Raw genomic sequence first — 22,810 nt, forward strand, 5'->3', positions numbered from 1 at the left:
ATTTTCAATTATCTAACACCATTAGTGCAATTTCAAGTAGTAAGTATAACCAGAAAAGAGATCAAGAAATATTTTAGCTGTGAGCTAGCTGTGATGAGAATTTCAGAGACACAAATATCAGATAAATGTTCTTAAAATGACGACTAATTGATACAAAAGATGTGTTTTACATGTAGATGCTTCCATACAATTTTCAAGTGACTATATAGGGTAGTATGGTAGCTCAGCAGCTAGCACCACCAGGGACCAGGTTCAGTTCCACCTTCTGGCAACTGTGTGTGTGGAGCTTACGTGTTCTCCCTGTGTCTATGTCAATTTCGTTCCACATTCCAAAGATATGCAGGTTAGATGGATTGGTCATGCTATATAATTCATAGTGTGGAGAGATATGCAGGCTAGGTGGGTTTGCCACGTGAAATGCAGGGATACAGGGATGGGGTTAGGTCTGGATGGGATGCTCTTCAGAGAGTCAGTGTGGATTCGATGGGCTGAATAACCTGCTTCAACACTACAGGAATTCTGTGGTTCTATATCTGCAGCACTCAAGGCATAAAATTTATGTTTTGCCATGTTTTTCTTTGATTCAGTAATTGTTCCTTTAATCAGCATAACTACTGCGACAGAAGATTTTGTTTCTTCGTTAATTTTCGTCTCTTTTGTTGCATACAGTTTTATATCCATATGCCAGCATTAGCTTGTCATTCAAATGGCCATTTTTAAAATAACTGCCGAGGTATTATTTGCAACAGTGAACATAATCTCTTAGCAATAAATGTTTTGCTTTCATTTCCTTCCGAGTTGGTATCTACAGGATAATATGTTCAAGAAGTGCCCTGAATGAATTCAGCAAAGATTGGTCTATATGGCTGAATTACTTAGTGGCTGAAACAAACTGAATCCCTGTTAAACAATAAAAATTGCAAATAACTTTGCAAGAAGCAATGTCACTTGGGAACAAAAGGACTGAGCAAACTTCCATTTGATAATCATATCCATCAATTTTTTGTTACCTTGCAGTATTGTTCATAGGAGTGGAACATTTCAATATATTGCACAAGATTAATGTGATCAGTTCAAGGTTTTGATTTTTAAATACAAAAAACACCAAACTGCACAAAAAAAAACATTACTTTCAGTAACCAGGATCAATAGAGATCAGTCATTTGATGAAATAATTGAATAATAAAACATACTTCCACTCCACTCCAGACTTTCCACTACTGATAAATACCAGTGTGACATTTTCCACTTCTCATCCAAACTGCCTTTGAGAGAATTTGCAGATGTGAACAAATTGTACTAGTTTTGTTCTGAGAGCTCATGCCCTGAGTCTGCACGTTCATTTTATACAGGATCCATACTGACAGCTGTCAAAGATGATTTGTATCCCAATATTCTGTACGGAATGAGTTGTAAGCTGCAACATATTAGCAAGTTATTCTCTACTCGATTGATATAAAGTTAGAACCAGTTTCCAAACTGAAGGCAGTTTGAGTTCATGTAATAAACTCTCAAAACATTCTAATGAGAACAACAAAGTTTGATAATCAATAAGCATGAAATTCAATGGTCTGATGGCCTTGATTTAGCTTAAATAAATTTGCCTCCAATCACTTTTCTCAACACAAGTTATCAAATGCCCTGCAAGGACAATCTCTTGTGGTGCAGACAAAATTATTGTAATTGAATGAAACAGTTGAAAGATGTAGATTTAGGAGGGAAAATAGAAATGTCAAGGAAGGTAAAATACACATTTAATTTTAAATGTCAAAACACTTTTAATGTTTTACGTTCACTGACTGCCAATGTTGACAGACCTGATTGAAATGAAACTTTATTCTTGCAGCGAAAACAATTTCTAATCAAATATAAATTAGTTTTTTTTATCACCAGGAGATATTTGCAGTTTTTTTAAAAAATCACTTTTCCAAGTCAACTGGCTTGATACCATAAGTTCTTTTCAACCATGTTTAAGTAGTATTTAACTGTATTTGGAAATGTTATATACTGCGACAGGCAGTCCACTTGTCCTCTTCAATGATATAATTCTCTCTAGGTTAATCATCATCAACTGTTGGCTTTATCGTTACACCTCTTCTTATCTGACCCCAGCCAATTAAACTGTGAGAAAGAAAAAAAGCTAATGAGTGAATGAAACAAAGTTAAGTTTATACAACTGAATTATATGATAATCAATTCTTTTTCATTTTCTATAAGGGATCATTATAAAACAAGTCGAAGTGCGTTGACCCTACTGGTGCCCTAGGACCAATTTGTTTATCCAGAGTGAGAGAATTAATTCAAGATAATTCAGGTTCCCGGTGTGTAAACTTTTGTATCACATTAGATGATACACTGTTCATTGAATCATACGAAAGAAGGAAGTGTGAATAATTTGCAATAACTCCTGCACAACGCTTTCAAAATGAGGAAAAGCTTTAGAAATCTGAGATACACAGGGACTTAAGAGTCCTGGTACTTGATGTTCTTAAGGTTAACTTGCATGTTCAAGCTGGTAGTTAGGAAGGTAAATGCAATGTTAGCATTTATTTCAAGTGGCCAAGAATAAAGATATACTGATGAGGCTAAATAAGGTTCTGGTTCCAACGCACTTGGAATGGTGAGAGCAGTTTCGGGGCCCCATATCTAAGAAAGGTTATGCTGGCATTAGAGAGGGTCCACAGGAGGTTTTCAATAATGATGCCAAGGTTGGAGAGCTTAAACATAAACATGGGTCTGTACTGGATGAAGTTTAGAAGGCTGGGCGGGCGACGAGGGGGGCTCTTCTCATAATAAAGAGGCCTATAAAGAATGGATGTGGATAAAATGCTTCCACTAGTAGGAGAGACAAGGGTCCAGAGAGACAGCCTCAATGTTATTGAACGATCGTTTAGAATAGAGATAAGGAGTGATTTTTCAGAAGGCGATGAATCTGTAGAAATCATTGCCTCAAAAGGCTGTGATGACCAAATCGCTAAACATATTTAAGATAGATATACAGGTTCTTGATTAGCAAAGGGGATCAAAGGTCATGGGGGGGGGGGTGGAATGGATGAGGAGGAGGAGAAAAACGGAGTTGAGAAACAGATCAGCCATGATTAAATGGTGGAGCAGTTTTGATGTGCTAAATGACCTAATTTTGCTCCTGCATCTTATGGTCTAATACAAAATTAGTAAAGTCAATCACTTCTAACTGAAAGTTAATTCCAATTTCTACGTGTGTTTCATAATTGTACAATTGGTAACACCTCAATCCTTTCTAGATCTTGCTGCATTACAGCTATTCTGAAGAGAGAAAATAAGCCCATTATATATAGGTGCTAGCTAAATTCAGCCATGAGCTCTGATCATTGTGAACAGTGTGGGTAATTTGGCATTTGGTTTTCCTTTACTGTTGAAAAGGCAGTCTTAAGTAGCAGATTTCCCGATGTGAACAATGGGCATAGTGCAGATTTTGTCAACTCTGATACACTTTGAAAGCATTCAAAATTATGAATCTGTTCCATGTGTTCAATTTTTATATTGAGTATAAACAAAAAAAAATGGTTAAAGGTTAATTAAGATCAAAGCAATTTTAACTTTTGTTTTCAATTATCTTTAATGCTTAGAAGTAACATTCCAATGTAAATCAGCAATACACTTTCCATCATTATTCTCAATGTGTTCTTAAAAACATGTTTCTCGGAGTATCATTTTGAATAATCCTATTGAAACAAGTTTCTAAATTTAAGTTATAAATATGTTTTCAAAGTGTGCAAAAATATGAACTTGCAGAAACTTCACCTGAAAACTTGATACTTATGTCAATTTTGCTACTCACCGCCAGTGTTTCTCTACTCTTCGGCTAAGGGCAATCTTTTCACCAACTTCTGTGCACACTGGATTTGTGAGCACTATCTTCCCCAAATCAGCTTTCACAGCACTGACCCTTCCTCCAGTAGAAAGGGATCCTATATTTACCATCAACACCTCATTTTTGGATAACTTTTGTACCTAGAGGAACAAAATCAGATGCTAAAATTCACTTCTTATAAAACGTTTTATTAAAAAACCCACAAATGGGACATGGGCTTTGCTGGCGGGCCAGAATTTACTGCCTCTTCCAAGCTGCACTTGAAAAAGTGGTAGTGACCTGCCTTCTTGAACCTCTGTACTTCACATTATGCAAGTTAACCCAAAATGCCCTGAAGGAGGGAATTCTAGGATTTTGACCCAGCAACAGCGATATGTTTCCACTTCAGGATGGTGAGCGGCTTGGAGGGGAACTTGTAGTGGAGATCTCTAGCTGGAAGTGATCATGGATTTGGAAGTGCTATTTAAGGATCATTGGTAAGTTTTTTTGGCTACCAGTTGCTAAATACAATTTCACTATTTAATTAAATGGTGCAACATAATAAACAATGCATGCTTTAAATACAAAATCCAAGAATAAAGTAAGAGTTGCTCATTTTAACATTTTTGTAACAAACTAAACACTTCTCGATTTATCCATTGTTTCAGTAAACTAATGGCCTAGACACTTGTTTAAAAAAAAAATCACATTTAATTTTCTGAACTTCAAATGCCAAGTTTCAGCAGATTAATATACCACCCAATTCTTCAAAACTTATTTTTAGATATTATTTTCAAAAATGAGGTAATGCACAATTTTGAATTCACCTTTGCTGCTTTCTTGTCTCCTTCTGTACGCACACCCAACAATCGCCTGAGAAGAAAATAGGAGATTTCCAGTTCTGTGAAGATTTCTGGAAGAGCTCCAACAGCACCAAGCACCTGTCCCACCATACGATCAGCACGGCATAAAGTTGGATCAATTTTAGTTCCAACACCTAAAAGAAGCAAGGTCAGTCACTAAAAATAATAGTAGTTTTGCACCTTCCAACAACTGGACAGCTATCAACTCTTTGCAATCTGCTGGCTATGAGTCTCATAATACACTGGGTATATACCAGAATACACTATTGCATGGGAAGAAAAATCTACACTTCACAATACTGAATATATTCTAATCTTACTGCTGGACTTATTTAACTGGGTCCCGCACTGAAAGCAAGAAAACATACTATTGTCACCAGTATGTTTTGTGATGAAAGACAGTAAGGGATCAAATTTTGTCCTTGACAATATGGTTGATTTTTACAATACTTGGCACTGATCATTATCACACACAAAATGAAAATCTAATGACTCAGTGGTTAAAATGACTTTTTTGTCAATTGACTAGGCCATGAAATATTTTTAAACAGATATTCATTGAGTGGAACTGATCAACTCCAACCTTGAGGACAAGCTTAATTTTGAAAGTCCAGCTTGAAACAGAAGGAACTGAACATGCACAATAGAATGTTATATTTTAAACTGAACAATAATTTAGTACTTGTACAGATCCTAAGCTATCAAACTTTAGAAATGTTCAACCAGCAGCATTTCTTGTCATATGCTTTGAAAATAAGTAGGCTTCTGATTTTTTAATGCTATTTTACTTGGCTGAATTGCTGGAGTACAATCATCTACAAAAAATATTTCTAATCATATAAAAAGGCATTTGCTAATTAAAACAACTTATTATCAATAATAAATGTCATTTGTTATGAATAAGCATAAAGGTGGATCATTTGCATTTCTTTCCCCATGAAATGGCTTTCTCAACATACTAACATACAAAAAAGCATTTCCTGCACTGTGTTAAGTGACTTTCTGGACCACACCAACAATTAGGTAATATGCTTTATCAAGTAAAACTTCAAAACTGGATGGCTTAAAAGTAAAGTATGCTCCTTACCAATAAGGCCACCTGGTACTGCAAACTGAAGGTCATTGTGCTCCGCAAAGAGTGACACAATCTTTGAAAAGATGGGCTTGCACATCAGCTTCCCCTCATGGTCTTTTGACACAATACCAGGTCGAACTTCAAGTTCCTGCCCTACCTGTAATACAAAACAAAATTATTAAAAAAACAAATCACTCATTACTATGTGGACATCACTGTCTAGGCCACCATTTATTGCCTATCCCTATCCTTGATAAGATGGTGGTCCTTGTTTCGTGTAGGTACACATAAAAAAATCATTAGGAAAGGAGTTAAAAGTTTTCACTATTTCCAGATGTTATCAAATTAGACTTTGCACGGTGTCAACAGAGCTGTGTTCACCATTGTCAGTTATGGTGTCTTGGTTGATGCCAGCTGGTTATGGTGCCAAATGGTTGATATAACTGATGTGCTAGACCATTTCAGAGGGAAGTTATCAATCAATCATATTGCTGTGGGTTGGAGTTATATGTAGACCAGAAGTAAGGATGGCAGTTTCTTTCCCTAATGAATGAGATGGGTTTTTAGACTTTGAGTTTAGTAAAAATCTAGAATTTGAAGTCTACCATTTGCCGCAGTGGGACTTGAAGTCAACTCCCCAAAACATTAACTGGGTCTATGGATTACTAGTCTGGTGACAGTACTACTAAATTATCATCCTCACCCCTTCTACCAAATAAGACAACACAAGCCAGCAGTTGTGCCAATTCTAGGGAGTTCCCAGTCACTAAGGATAATGTGATTGCGTGTTGAACAAATATGATAGAATTACACAACTGTTATGTTGTAGGAAGAGGCCCAAGGTTTCTACACCAGCTCTGAGTATTCTGGCTTAATCACAATCTCCTATCTTTTTTCCCGATCCCTGCATGTTATTTCTATTTAAAAAAAGCATGCAATACCTTTTTGAATACCTCAAATCAACCCACATCCACTACAAATCTGTGCATGGCACAAAAGAATGTGCATCTATTTTACACAAACCACTGAAACCTAATGCACAATTATGAAAGTAAAAGAATAACATATTGGATTTCAGCAGATGGGAATTTAATTTAATGTGAGGTGCTGCATTTTGGAAAGGCAAATCAGAGCAGGCCTTATATACTTAATGGTAAGGTCCTGGTGAGTGTTGCTGAACAAAGAGACCTAGGAATGCAGGTTCACAGTTCCACCAAAGTGGAGCTACAGGTAGATAGGATAGTGAAGGTGGTGTTTGGTAAACTTTCCTTTATTGGTCAGTGCATTGAATATAGGAGTTGGGAGGTCATGTTGTAGCTGTACAATACATTGGTTAGGCCACTTTTGGAATATTGTGTGCAATTCTGGTCTCCCTCCCAAAGGAAGGATGTTGTGAAACTTGAAAAAGTTCAGAAAAGATTTGCAAGCATGTTGCTAGGGTTGGAGGGTTTGAGCTACAGGGAGAGGCTGAATAGGTTTGGACTGTTCCTTCCGGAGTGTTGAAGGGTGATCTTATAAAGGTTGATAAAATCATAAGGGGCATGGATAGGCCAAGTAGACAAAGTCTTTTCCCTGGGGTGGGGGAAATCCAGAACTAGCTGGTATAGGTTTAGGATGAGAGGGGAAAGATTTAGACGTGACTTAAGGGGCAACAATTTTCACACAGAGGGCAGTGTGTGTATGGAATGAACTCCTTCAAGAAGTGGAGGAGGCTGGGATAATTACAACATTTAAAAGGCATCTGAATGGGTGTATGAATAGGAAGAGTTTGGAGGGATATGGGCCAAGTGCTGGCAAATGTGACGAGAGGAATTGAGGATATCTGGTTGGCACGGATGAGTTGGACCGAAAAGGAATTACAAAGAGGAAACTTCATTCCAGTTGCAGGGAATATTTGCAAGTTCACCTTTATATTACAGCTTTCAGTTGGTTTACTGGCTGCCACAGATAAGAGCACAGTGCAGATTCACTAGATTGAGACCCAGAACCAGAGGACTAAATTACAAGGCCAAGTTGAATATATGTCCTAGAATACAGGTGAACATGAAATTTAAAATGTAGTAAGGATTTGAAAAGGTAGAAACAGAGAAACTACTTCGTTCCCCAGAGAGACTAGAGTGCAAACAGGCATTTTGTTAAAATTAAGGTTGGGACATTCGGAGTGAAATTAGTTTGATCAAATTTGTCTAAAAAGCTATGACTTCAAAGACAACTGAAGTTTTCAACATGGAGTTTGAATTAGGTTAGGATGTCCACTGCTATGCAGCAAAGATGGGAAAATGGAGTTAAAGTAGAAATCAGTCACAATGGAATCAAACTGTACAACATCTCAGCAACTGATACTACGTGTTCCTATGCCAAACTGACGAAGAATGCAAGAGCGAATGTTAAAATTTGAGGGAAAGCACAGGCATACTTCAAATACGAAGAAATGTAAAGATTCTCCAGAATGATATTAGAAATGGGAGATTATAATTATGAAATGTTCAAGTGCTTCCCGCGCCCCCCGCCCCCCCCCCCCCCCCCCCCCCAAATAAAAATGGAAAATTGGTGTTAAAGGGTAAAATCTAAAAGGTGCTGAAAACTGAAAAAATTCCAGTGGCAAATAACAAATATTGTTTTCCACTGTTAGGATACTGGTATGAAGGGAATAAAGACTCACAATAGTCAACAAAAAGGAAAACATTTTATCATAATGTTATCAGAACATTGAGGAATACTCATCACAAATAACCAATAAGACAAAAACCATGACTTGAGAAGTACTTAAAATGGAAAACATGAAAAATACTTTAGGAAGACGACCAATGAGGTGAAAGTCAGCACACCAAAATGGGAAATCTAGACCCACACAGCTGCCAGTGGGCTGAGACCAAACACTTATGATGAACTTTCTGAAAAAAAATCATATTATATAGAATACAACTAATACTCAGTCACTTGAGAAATGGGATGATTACCACAGACAAATGCTGAAATCACTCATTTCTAACAAGTTAGAACATAAATGCAAGGTTTCAGGTAGAAAATAAAGTGCCTACTAATAAATTACTCTAGTTTAACAGATTGAGGGGAAAACCATGACCCAAGCTTGAACTACAGAAGAGTAAGAAGAAAGCGGTTTGACAAATCTTTTCTGAGACACATTCTGTTATCGGCCAATGTTAATTATCTGGATACCTTCAAGATAGAGGTGGGCCACTTTATGACTGGGGAACAGGCTCCATCAACCAGAATTAAAGTGGCTTTCAAAATAAAACATGGTCCAAATAATCAGCTAGATTGGTTCTGATTGCCAAAGAGTGGTTTAGAAACGAATTTCCCACCATTTTTATTATCCATTGTTTTTTCATGCCAGAAAAGAGATTACATTGCTGATTTACTTCAAATTATCATGAGTGAGAAGTTGGCTTGACAAACTAACTTGTCTTTTCCTAACTTTTGTTTATGTATTTTAATCAAAGGAACTAAATTTAAATTTGATGAGTAAGGGTGCATCATTAAAACCAATCAAGGCATATTCATTGCTGATTTTAAAGAATAAACACACTTCTTGAGTAAGCTAATACAGAGGAACCTGTATCCGAATACCAATTATCTGAAAATCGGTTTATCTGAAGCAGATCCCGAGGTCTCAATGGAAACATTACAAAGACGTGTTTCAACAGAGATTAAACAGGCACCGTCTCCAAATGACTGACTGCCCGCCCTCTGTCTCTCTCTCTCCCCACACTTTCCCCGGAGTTCTACACAAAGGTGTACCCTAACCCCCACTGTCCCTTCCTCAAATAATCTGACCAACATTGTCCTGTGCATGGTAAAGGTGGAACCTGGCAAAGAGTTGCAGTACAACGCTGTGTATGTGGCTGAGTGCGCGCGTGTGCCATTTGGAGACTTACCCCACAAAGGCGGCAGCAGCAGCAGTGTTGTTATTGGTATCCAGTCCAGCTGCCCTGGAGAGGGGGCAATGTTGCGGGCGGGGGGATGGGGGGGTTGTTGAGCACAGGGAGGTGTTGGGGTGGGAGGGCGGTGTTGGATGGGGTGGGGAGTATTGGGGCAGGGTACTTCAAAGGATTGGGGGCAGGGAGTTGAGAGTGGTGTTGGGGGAGGGGGAGGTGTTGGACAGGGTTGGAGCAGGGAGGGTGTTGCACAAGGCAGGAGGCGTGGGGTTGCACGGGGTGTGAGGTGGGGTTGGATGGTGTTAGGAGTAGAAGTCGGGGAATGGGAGGTGGGGTTGAGGGCGGGCCTCGCGTGTTGTGTGATGCTGCAGTCTCCTGAACGAGGAGCAGATTTTAAAAACTCCGAGCCACAAAGAAAAGGCATTTAAATTGATTAACCAAACAAAATAATGCCTGCCCATCACGTTTGGATAATCGACGTTCCCCTGTACAAAACTAAGGGGCTTAAGAGTGTTTTAAAGGTCTGTACTCAACTGTAACATTTACTATAGACCACAACTTGAAACACAACCTTTACTGTTACACAGCGATCAGGTGAAAAGGCTGCAATAGAAGCAAGTAGTAGAAAGTGAGGAATGCAGATGCTGGAGATCAGAGTCTAGAATGTGGTACTGGAAAAGCCCAGCAGGTCAGTCAGCATCTCAGGAACAGGACAAGTGGAGTTTCGGGCATAAACCCTTCATCAGCAGAAGTTCCTTCAGACAGATACTAGCAGTGACTAAAAGCTCATTACTGCCACCAGCAGGAATTTAGGGGATTTGAAGATATTTGAAACTTATGCAAGTTAGCGTATATAACTGAAAGAAAACAGATTTTAGTAATAGATTTTATATCAAGCTACAGCAACAAAAACACCTTCCACATTAGACACCAATAAATCAGATTTAAACTTTTCAACCATAGTAGACCCAATTCAGAGGCTCCCAACTGCACTCCATTCCAATTTCTGTTCTTGGTCATACCTTTAATACTCCCTTCAGAATGCTGCCACCAGCCACACCACCTTTTAGATCATCTACTTCACAGCCAGGTTTGTTGACATCAAAAGATCGAATTACTGCATTGATGGAGAGAAAATGTAAAAACAAATTTTAAAGTATGTAATTCACTTCAACGCCCTTCAAGATCAAGAGAAAAAGAAATGCCCAAAATTCTAGCTTATATATAAATAAAATAGATTAGATTCAAGTAGTACTTTAATGAAAAGTCACAGAAGTAAAAGCAGTGAACAGTAAAGAGAGAAGTGTTCAGGAAAATAGCCAAAGTGGCTAGATTTAAAATTAAGAGAGTAGTGACAAAACAAAACTTGAAGCTGAACATCTGGGGTATACTGTGAAGACAACTAAAGGCTGAGAGAGTCAAAATTTAAATTGTGGCAAAGATGGTGAAAAAGTAACCCATGTCACAACAGTGGCACAACCTGGAATTTCCCAAATTGTAATGTGTTCTAACAGATACTTAACTGGGATGTTTATCATTGAAATGGCTTGGCTGTTAGCGAGAAGAACTCTCTTGTAAGTTAAGGTACATACAGTTATATTCCACTAAAATTACCAGCAATATACGTCTCAGGAAACTGCATACAATTCTAGAACATTCAACAAGTCAGAGCCTCAACCACATAACTGAAGGCCAATTCAATGGGAGGAAAACCATTCAACAGTACTTCAAGGAATGATTAAAGAACTAAAATTGGTCGCTTTGACATACTAGAACCAACATCAGAACGTGCCTGTTGTTCAAACTAAATTAACCAGGCTAAACAGTAAATTTTACTAATAATATCAGCGACAAGAAACAAAAAAGGCCTGAAACATACAACATTGCGTCCAATTCCAAAACAAGGAAGAACATTTCAGGTGCAGATACCCTACATGTTAGAACTGTGTTCTTACAAATAAAAATCTAAAAAACTCCTACTTCCATTCCATTTAAAATCAGTTAACCTTAATACCAACAAAAGATCAAAGACATGCAGTGCTTGGTAACAAAATGATTACGCCCAATTCCATATGAAAAATAACTAATGGTTTGAAGTATACTGCATTTACAGAATACTTTATCGTGCACTGAAAGTAAATACAGTCCTTTCAGACTTGTTCAAAATTATGACCATCGTCCAATGCATAAATAATCCAAGATTTCAAAGAACAAGGAAAATAAAACACTCACCAATTAGCCTCGGTTCAGATATAAAATCTCGAATGGGAACTGGAATCTTTTTTACAATATATTCACACACTACTTCAATGTTATATTTTAGCTGTGCTGAGATTGGAATAATTGGTGCTCCTTCTGCAACTGTACCTGTGCATCCAAACATGTAAAGTTATTAGGCAATAACTCCAAACAATATATTATTGCTTAACAGTGCAACCATAACTTTTGAAATTTAAGATATTAACGTAATGAAATAACCTCAAATATAATGAGCTTCCTACAATTCCCTCAACTTCTGAAGCAAACATCTAACACTGGCATACAATTCTAAGTGTCAATCTGTTCCTTTCAAATGCCATTGTTCCAAATGAATGTTTACCTTGAACGAACCTGATAATTATTAACAATTAATAATCATGATGCTCACATATTGTAATGGGGCTTGACTGCAGAACAGATTCATTTCTGGACAAAAATGAATTGCTGGAAAAAAAAACATATCTGGCAACATCTGTGGAGAAAAATTAATGTTTCAGGTCCAATAAATCTTCAAAACAGCACCCAAAACATTAACTCTAATTTCTCTTCACAGATGCTGCCAGACCTTCTGAATTTTTCCAAGAATTTCTGTTTTGGTTTCTGATTTCCATAATCTGCTACTCTTTTTCTCATTTCTATATATATTAGTTCACTGCAGTTTCTACTTTTCAAGAGTGTTACCCTTTCAGTGAGTTGTTCTGTATCACTGAACCATAGCTAAATACTACTCTAGTCAATTCTTCCTAAAGAGAAAACAGGGCCTTTCCTCTAGTTTACTGGCCAACAATAACACCCCAATCAAAAATATTATAATTGGTTATCTTCTTATTCTAATAGGGCAGATCATGTCTTATTAACTTGATCCAGCTCTTGAATGAAACAATAGAGGGTGGTTATGGGATGATGTTTTTAAAATATAGACTCACAAAATGTATTTAATGAAACACCACATAACAGACTCACATGCATACATGTAAATGTGGTCAAAGAAGAGTGTAACAGTAAACAGTTGATTTTTAGACTGCTAAAAAGTAATGCTTCTCTGGAGTTGTTATTAGGACCACTGCTTTTTCTGATGTATATTAATTAACTGGACCCAGCTTAATGTCTCAAGTTTGTAAATGGTGCAAAACTTGGAAATACAGTACACAGCCAAGGTTTTCTTCACTGAAAAGAGATTAAACCACACAAAAAAACAAGTCAAACTTCTATGAAACAGCTGATATGCATTCAACTGCAAGCTGATCCACTTTAGGGAGGCACGGTGGCTCAGTCGTTAGCACTGCTGCCTCACAGCACCAGGGACTCGGGTTCGATTCCAGCCTCAGGCGACCGTCTGTGTTGAGTTTGCACACTCTCCCAGAGTTCGCCTGGGTTTCTTCCAGGTGCTTCAGTTTCCTCCCACAATCCAAAGAGGTGCAGGTTAGGTGAATTGGCCATATTAAATTGTCCATAGTGTTCAGGGATGTAGGTATACTTTAGGCGCATTAGTCTGGGTTAAACATAGGATAATAGGGTAGGGAACTGGATCTGGGTGGGATACTGAGGGTTGGTGTGGACTTGTTGGGTCAAAGGGCCTGTTTCCACACCGTAGCAATTCTGTGATGATTCCAACTACAATGCTGGCATTAAGCCAGCAATGTAAAATATTGCCCATGTATGTCCTGTCCAGAAACAGCAGACAATTCCATCCAGACCAATTACCACTTGAGTAGTCTACTCTTGATCAGTAAAATGATAGAAGGAGTCACCAACAGCTATCAAGTAGCAACAAACTGCTCACTGACAGAGTCTAGGTTCCTCCAAGGCCACTTAGCTCCTGACCTCATTACAGCCTTGCTTCACACATGGACAAAAGAGCTGAATTCCAGAGGTGAAGGTGAGAGTGACAGCCCTTGACATCAAGACTGCATTTGACTGACAGTGACATCAAGATGCCATAGCAAAACTGAAATAAATGGGAACTGGGGAAAATTCTCTACTGGTTGAGGTCAACCTGACACATAGGACGATAACTATGGTTGTTGGAAGTCATTCATCTAAGCTCCAGGGCATCTCTGCAGGAGCTCCTAATGGTAGTGTCCTAGGCCCAAATATCTTTAGCTGCTTCAATTGCCGTGCTCCCCACATAACGTCAGAAGTGGGGATGTTTGTGATCATTGCAGAGTTCAGCAACATTGCTACTCCTCAAACACTGAATCTGTCAATGTTCAATATCAACAAGATCTGGACAATATCCAGGCTTGGGCTGACAAGTTGCAAGCAACATTCACACCTCAAAAAAAAATGCCAGGCAATGATCATCTTCAATAAGACAACTATCTGTGCACTGCCCTTTAAAATTTAATGGTGTGGCAATCATTGAAATCCCCCCACTATCAATATCCTTGATGTTACCATTGACCAAAAACTCAACTGGACTTGCCACATCAAGACAGTGGCTACAAAAGTAGGTCAGACATTGTGAATACTGCACAGTAACTCACCTCCTCACTCCCGAAAGCCAGCCTCCAATCTACATGGCACAAGTCAGGAGTGTGATGGAATACTCCCCACTTGCCTGGATATGTTCAGCTCCACAAAATTCAAGCAGCTTGACACCATCAAGTTAAAGCAATATGTTTGACTGGCACCACATCCATAAATATCCACTCCCTCTACCAGCAATGATAAGTAGTAGCAATGTGTACTATCTCCAGAATGCACTGCTTAAATTCAGCAAAGATCCTCACACAGTGTCTGCCCAACTCACAACTCCCACCTACAAGGACAAGAGCAGCAGAAACATGGGAACACCACCACGTGCAATCTCTCTTCCAAGCCACTCACTATCCTGACTTGGAAATGTAATGTCATTTGTTCAATGTCCATGGGACAAAATCCTGGAATACCTCCACAACAACATTGTGGATCTCCTTACAGTAGATGGACTGCAGTGGTTCAAGGCGACAAATCACCAACCTCAAGGAGAACTGGGGACAGGAAATGAATGCTGGACAATCTGTGACACCCACATCTCAAACTGCTGGTGACAGTGTCACAGAGATGTACAGCACGAAAACAGGCATTTGATCCAACTCATCCATGCCAACCAAATATCCTAAATTAATCGAGTCCCATTTGCTAGCACTTGGCCCATATCCCTCTAAACCCCTCCTATTCATATACCCATCCACATGCCTTTTAAACTTTGCGATTGTCCCTGCCTCCACTACTTCCTCTGGCAGCTCATTCCATACACCACCCTCTGTGAAAATGTTGCCCCTTAAGTCCCTTTTAAAATTTTTCCCTTTCACTCTGATCCTATGCCCTCTAGTTCTGGAACCCCCACCCCAGGGAAAAGACCTTGTCTATTTACCCTATCCATGCCTCTCATGATTTTATAAACCATATTTAACAACGTCCCATAAGACAGATAACGGAAGAATATGGTTATTGGAGAAGGGGAAAGAAATGTGACTAGATAAAATTCAACAGAAAAGATGATGATGGATGACTGAATAAAATGGTCCTTCATGTGCGATTTCATTCAAAGATTCATGAAATTACAAGTCAAAATCTGAATGAAATTTAGTTTAGGGACAACCTACCCTGAACAAAAGCAAGAATCTGTTCATGCTGTTCCTTTGCTTGACTTTCCTTTACAAGGTCAATCTTGTTCTGCAGAATCAGAATATGTTTCAGTTTCATGATTTCAATAGCAGCCAGATGTTCTGAAGTCTGAGGCTGTGGGCAAGATTCATTACCAGCTGCGGAGGAGAGAAACCAGTAACTATAGCATAAAAGGTTAAATGCTTACAATTCCAAGCTTTCAATAATTAGTTTCCCACCGGTAAAAGAAAGAAAACATTTCAGAAAAAGTAATTCAGCATAAAATGTAACATATATGATTATGAACTTGTTACAAAGAAACTACATTTACAGACAGCTGGAATGTGCAAAGACAGAATTTCAAATACCTACAATGCTTTGATACTTAACCGACAAACCTGACTCCAAGAAGTGAGGGAAATTCCTTCATGACTCTTTCAAGGGTCTTACAAACGTTTTCCATCCTTAATTACTTGCCATTCATATATGCGCAACACAGGAATGGGAAACCCAGTAAATCTGTATTTTTGTTCAGATAAGGACGTTGACGCCAACTGCAGTATCTGCATCACTGTGCTGCCTAGTTACCAAAGACAACCTGTGCCAGGATTGATCATGGGACTTTTCCTGACCCTCAACCTTTGATTGCCTATCAGGCAAAGGACAATGTCATTGTCCCAACAAGAGAATCAGGTAATACATAACTGGGAAATATCAAAATATTAGTCATTTTCAAAAATTAGACATCATCATCAGGTTGGACTTGGAGCACTACTGATAATCATGTTTGCTGAGCCTTTGAAATCTCCGCTAAATAAACTCTCATCTGTTCATTTTTAGACCAACCCTTACACAGTTAAGGGAAATAGATTCACACACTTTACTTCAATTAAATAATTCCAGCCCTGGAGATCATTTAAAAGGGAACTCTATCTTCATCACAAGAAATTATTAAATTTAAATACTCAGTTTTAAATGAGCATGGAATACAGTCCCTGAAAGAATGCTATCAACTGATCTGATGGTCAACTACGTAGAATTTCTACTATTCTCTTAACTTTCTGGACTAAAAACATTTGTATTCTTCAGCATTGCTCATGGCTTTAACTCAAAGTCAAAGGTCACATGATACCAGGTTACAGTCTAACAGGTTTATTTGAAATCACAAGCAATTGGAGTAGAGCTTCTTGGTCAGGGGAAGTGAGAGAGAAGCACACAGACAGAATTTATCAGCAGAGAGATCAAAAGATCATACAAGTGGTGAGTGGAATGTTGAATAAGGTCTCTGCAGGTGATCAAAAGTCAGTGTGAGTAAAGTGTCAAGAGCTGAATAATAAGTGAAGGGACGACCTATAATCCGATTAAATGCGGCAGAGAGATAATTACAAAAAGTTAAAAATAAGGCGGTGCTGGAGACAAACCAAATGACTGGAATAACAAGTATAAGAGTCATATGCCAAGGATCTAACCAAAGTAATAAATAATTCAAAACTTAAACAATAATTAAGGTAGAGATCATAATTTATCAAGGTGATGGTATCAAAACAGGACAGTATGGAAGATTTTATGGATACACATGTAGTGCGACATGAACTCAAGATCACGGTTCAGCCACCTTCATAGCCAAGTCCTGTACCATCAGTTTCTGCTCGGGCAATGTAACCCAGACATTCTTATTCACTTTTCAATTTACACAAGAAAAAATTAAGAACTATTGTGCCAAGATTTCAGAAATAACTTGAGATAGCTTCTTTCAGGATTCCTTGGATCATAAGGATTTGTTTAAGAAATCTTGTATCAAGAGTAAAGTACAGAAGTAATTAACACAGTCATGAAATTAAGAACAACAGTCCGTGGATGATAGTGCAAATCCACACCTACTGTCAACACCCCAATTACCTATCAGAAGCAAAGCTGCATCCATGACAGCAGCTCCATTCAACATAGTAGCCATCAAGATGTCGTGCCCTGGGCAATCCACAAAAGAAACGTGCCTACAATAGAACAAACAAAACTAAGTATACCACATCTCCAGGTTGTGAACAGGTTCTGTTTTTGGGACTGCTCGCAAGTTGATTTATATACAAGTCAGAACACAATGGGGGACAACATGAAGTAGCCATTTGAAAATACAGAAACGCTTGTATGCTCAGTCTTGAAAGTTAAAAATATACCCAATATAGTTATAAACTTTGGAAACATCTAAAAAGTCAAGATTGAAAGAAAATCACAAGCAATCTCAAAATTGCCAATTATTTAAAAATTGCATCACCAGAACTCTAGTGTCAGTGATAAAGTCCAAAATTTATTTTCATCAAAAATAACAACTTCCATGTATTCATTGTCTTTAATGAACAGAAACATCACAAGCTGCTAAAAAACATATGATCTAACAATAATTGTTTGTATGAGACATTACCAACCCTAATGACACTTGAGTTAGTGATGGCTTGCAGCTTTTGAACCAATAGAGACTGTGATATAGGGACACCTATAGTGTGTAAAGGAAAGAGTTCCAGGATTTAAACCAGCGACAGTAAATGTACAGCAATAAATTTCCAAATTAGGATGGCATGAGATTTGCAGACATTGTTGCTTTCACACCACTGTTAACCTTGTTCTTTGAGATCAGGGCTTTACAAAATGGGGGCTGCAACCTCACTTGATCACAGCCTGAACTTATGTGGTTTAGAGCTCCAAGGCATTAACAGCTCGAGCTTTGACCAAGTAAGCAAGTTAGAAACAACTTTAAATCCTTGTATTTTTTGCAAGCTGTTGATGCAGTCTAAATAACTCAACGCGTGCCCTTTGTTGTGCAGTAGTGTAAGCGGCAAGCTTTGACTGCTTTTGAAAGAATAAAACTCCTCCTACCACTCTCAACCTCTAGAACCACCAGTTAATCTTGCAGGTCTGTCATTTCCTCCCCCAGCTTGAATTGGGGTTGTCATTGGAAAAGTTTAGATCCCTTGTTCTAGAATAGATTGCAGAAGTCACAGATTTGAAATGTGTTTTTGAAACAGCCTTAGTGAGCTGCTGCAGTAAATCTTGTACACAACATGAACTGCTGCCACTATAGGACAGCGGTCAAAGGAGTAAAGGTTCAAGGTAACAAATGGGGTACAAACCAATGGAATGGGACTATCTGGCACCGCCCTTTTGGTGCCGATCATTTGGCCCCGCCATTTGGCTCTAAACTGTTTTGGCGCTCATTACTTTGGTGCTGAGCTGTTTTGGCATCAGTGCAGAATTTTAAAAAAGTCTTGAAGAGCCCGTAAGAAATTCATTTTTATTGCATTGTAAGAAATAAATCTAATTCGTTTTATTCATTAATTTTAACCTTTTCATTATAAAAACTAATTTCTACATTTTGCTACATTTATCAAACACATATAGATAACCATCGTGTGAAAATTTTGGTTTGTCTCTCTTGCTTAGAATGTTTTCAGTCATTTCTGGTATGGACTCTACAAGAAAATTGTATTACAGCTTTCCAATGTGAAGACAGAAAGGCTTAAGTATCATCATGGCAGTAGATGACTATTAACAATTGTTAAATGAGAAAATGATTACAAAAGGAGATTTGATTCCATAGCGGGTCATTACAGCTTTGACGATCAACTCTTGCTAGTTGAGAAAATTACATCAGGTTGTTAGTCATCCTCTCTGCTTTAACCAAACAAGACTTTTTTTTAAATTCTGAATTGGTGCCAAAATAGCTCAACGCCAATACAATTTTGAGCCAAAATGAGGGGGGGGGGGGGGGGCGGGGGCAAATGATCTGCACCAAAACGTACCCAACCCCAAACCAAATGCCCTCATTTGTCTAGGATGCTGTTGAGTTCAGTGCTGTTGAAGCTGCAATCAGCCAGAAAAGTGGAGTCTTTAGCAGTGTTGTGTACATGATTGACAGCCATCATGGTGAGGTTAGGAGGCAAGGTACATGCTGTCCAATGTCCATCTCTCATATGCACAATATTTATTTGGCTGATCCAGTTACCCTCCCGGTCAATGGTGAGATGCAGGGAGTTGATGATAGAAGATTCAGCAAGGTTAGTGACACTAAAAAAATCAAGGAGAGATGGTTAGATTCTTGCATTAGAAATGGTCTTTGCCTAGCACTTGTATAGTCTGAATGCAATGAGCCAGTTATCAGTCCGAGATAAAAGAGACAATATCATTACAGAATTTAAACAAGATGAGAATTATTTTAAAATTTGATCACTAGGGGGACCAGAAACAAAGGTAAGACAAGAATGGAGCTAATGGTTGAACAGAATTTGCTGCAATAAAGGAAACCAACATGAGGGAAGAAGTGCCACCTCAACACATCATCCTAGCCCCTGGCCAATATCTTGACCTCAGTGTTGCTGCAGCGCTCCAGCGAAGCTCAGTGAAAACTTGAAGAATGGCACCCCATTTTGTGTTTGGGGACCCTGCAGCCCTCCAGCTTCAATATCAAGTGCAATACCTTTGGGCTTGAACTCTCCCACGTCCTTGCCCCTACCTCTGCACACCAGGCCTTGTTATCACAATCTGTTATTCCACACGACCCATTGTAAGGCACTAACAGCCCTCATTAGTAGCTATTCACCCTCCAAGCCAGATCATTATCCACTCCTTTGCCTGCCAAACTGTTTTTCTCTCTCTTTGGATTCTGTTCCCATTTATCATTATGAAGTGACATTTTCCTAGCTACCATCGGTTCTGAGAAAGGGTCAACAGATCCGAAACTTAAACTCTGATTTCTCTCCAGATGCTACCAGATCTGCTGAGCTTGTGTTTCTGATTTATAACATCTGCTGTTCTTTCAATTTTTATTTAATACCTAAAAAGAAATTGTTAAACTAGAGAAGCAATAACACGGGACTGCTTGAATAGCTAACATTGAAGCAATATGTCATGGATAGAGGTGAGTGATCCTACAACCAACATGTCAGATCTTAGCTGTACAATCCTACCGCATCCTATTGTGAATGGTGTGCGGCAATGAAGCAACTAACTGGAGCAGGAAGCCCCACACATACCTAACCTTCAAACAATGGGGCAGCACAACATATCAGTGCAAAAGACAAGGGTAGGCATTTGCAAGAATCCTCAGGCAGAATTGCAGAATGCCGATGCAGCTTAGTCTCTCCCCGAAGGCCCAAGCAAGAGAGAGGCCAGTCTTCAGCCAATTCAGTCCATTCCATGTGATATCAAGAAATAGGTGATGGCATTGGATACTGCAAACACTGACAACATTTCAGCAAACTTGATAACATGCGTTCCAGAATTAGCCTAACCGTGAACCAAGCACACCCTCCCTACAAAAATAATAAATAAATTCAACTGTCAATTTCAGCACATTGCCCTACTCATCATCAGCAAAATAATGCGAAGTATCATCAACAGTATTACAATATGGGACTTACACAGGGAGAGGTGGCATAGCGGTAATGCCACTGGACTAGCAATCCAGAAGTCCAGGTCAATGCTCTCGTGTAACAGAATCGAATCCCACTTCAAGACAGGTGGCAAGCTTAGAATTCAATTAAACGGGAATAAAAACAGGTGACCATGTAACGAATATCAATTCTCATACAAGCCGACCTGGTTCACCCATGTCTTTCATGGAAGGAAATCTGCCCTTTACTTGGTCTGACCTACATATGACTCCAGATTCACAGTAATGCGGTTAACTCTCAACTGCGCTCTGAACAATTAAGGATGGGCAATAAATACTGGCCTAGCAACCCCATGCCGAGTGAAAAAAATTTAATATTTCATAAACCTTCTCTCCTGCATAAGATCATAATTGAAGATGATACTGATGATTGCACTTCTGTTTAGTACTATTCATGACTCCTCAGATACCGTAGTCGTCTGTTTAGCAAATGTAGCCAGAACTTGACAACATTCTGGCTTGGAATAAGTCACCCATGGACTAAACAAGGACCATCTCCAAATCAATCTCTCGACATCCAACGTCATGACCATCTGCGAACACTCCCCATCAAAATCATCATCATCTGGGGTTACCGCCAACCAGAAACTGATAGGGATCAGCCATCTAAATACTGTGAATACAACAGTACAATAGAAGTTGTACAACTACAAGAGTACAACATGAATTCAGTGATGGGTAAGTCACCTCCTCACTCCACAATCGACAAGATAGGGGTCAGGATTGTGTTGGGACTGATCTTTGCCTGGAGAAATGTAGCCCCCCAGCAGACAATCAGCTCAACACTATTCCACTCAAAGCAGCCTGCTTGATTGCCCACCATCAACGCACAGTGGAAGTGATGTATACCACCTGCAAGATACAGTGCAGCAGCTCACCACAGCACCTTCAAAGCACCTTTCAAACTTAGGAACTCAAATCATCCAGAACTGGCTCTTTCAAAAAACTCGGGACCCAGAATCCAGCAAACAACGTATCTCCAAATATTTCTTAGAACTAATGAACGAAATACTGACAAATGGACACATGAAATCTGAAAGCAGATGTTCCTTAATTACAAGCTGTTTTGTTCCTGTGTTGGCCACACATACAGGAGATAAAGACCGGGATTGGAGAAACAGAAAACAACACAGAGGTAGTAGTCTCACCCAGCCAGGGCCCTGGAAAGCACAATGTTAGCATGACGTGGGAAAGTAGGACTGCAAACAATGCACTCCGCAGTCTGGGAGAGGGAGAGAAGACAAGGCTCCCATTATAGGCATTCCTGATGAAGATCTTATGCTCAAAACGTCAACTCTCCTGCTCCTCGGATGCTGCCTAACTGGCTGTGCTTTTCCAGCACCACACTCTTTGACTCTGATCTCCAGCATCTGCAGTCCTCGTTTTCACCTACACAATCAAGATGGAGTTGTGTGTCAGAGGAACCATTCCCTATCCCATTCCAAGGACAGAGTGAGATTGGGCAGCCTTCCCAAGCTAATAGCAAGAGATACTGAGAGTGAGGAACAGTGTGCATGAGGGAGTGAAAGGATGAAACAATTTTGCTGAGGCCATTAGAACCAATCACAAGGTAGTTAGTTAATCCCAATTACATAGCTTGACCCTGGTCTCTTTACTGGTGACCAGGATTTGGGACCTAATTCACGTTTGATATTGTATCAAAACTTTGTTTCCTGAAACGTGCTCATCGAACTTGTGGGGGGTGGAAAGAGAATCCAAATGTGGCCTCTTGCGTGAAAATGTTAAATAATCCTCAGCAAGAAAAACATGTTGCTGCATGAGAACATCACATCTTGCAAGCTCATTCAAGTCGCTTGCCAAACAGGCTTAGAGCTAAATCAGCTTTGA

At 39.1% G+C, this 22,810-nt stretch overlaps 1 protein-coding gene across 1 annotated transcript in view; it reads right to left on the bottom strand.

Annotated features, from left to right (window-relative positions):
- Positions 1-1,793: 1,793 nt before the first annotated feature.
- The window catches only part of eif2s3 (eukaryotic translation initiation factor 2, subunit 3 gamma), a 33,105-nt gene continuing 12,088 nt past the window's right edge, over positions 1,794-22,810 (bottom strand). The window contains exons 5-12 of the mRNA XM_060833527.1: positions 17,419-17,513; positions 15,519-15,677; positions 11,902-12,036; positions 10,692-10,786; positions 5,783-5,927; positions 4,660-4,829; positions 3,821-3,993; positions 1,794-2,121 (exon numbers count right to left, since the gene is read on the bottom strand). Coding sequence (XP_060689510.1) covers positions 2,058-2,121; positions 3,821-3,993; positions 4,660-4,829; positions 5,783-5,927; positions 10,692-10,786; positions 11,902-12,036; positions 15,519-15,677; positions 17,419-17,513 — 1,036 coding nt within the window. The 3' untranslated portion in view covers positions 1,794-2,057. The remainder of the gene's footprint in view (positions 2,122-3,820; positions 3,994-4,659; positions 4,830-5,782; positions 5,928-10,691; positions 10,787-11,901; positions 12,037-15,518; positions 15,678-17,418; positions 17,514-22,810) is intronic.

Source organism: Hemiscyllium ocellatum, chromosome 12 (genome assembly GCF_020745735.1).
Source record: "Hemiscyllium ocellatum isolate sHemOce1 chromosome 12, sHemOce1.pat.X.cur, whole genome shotgun sequence".
NCBI lineage: Eukaryota > Metazoa > Chordata > Chondrichthyes > Orectolobiformes > Hemiscylliidae > Hemiscyllium > Hemiscyllium ocellatum.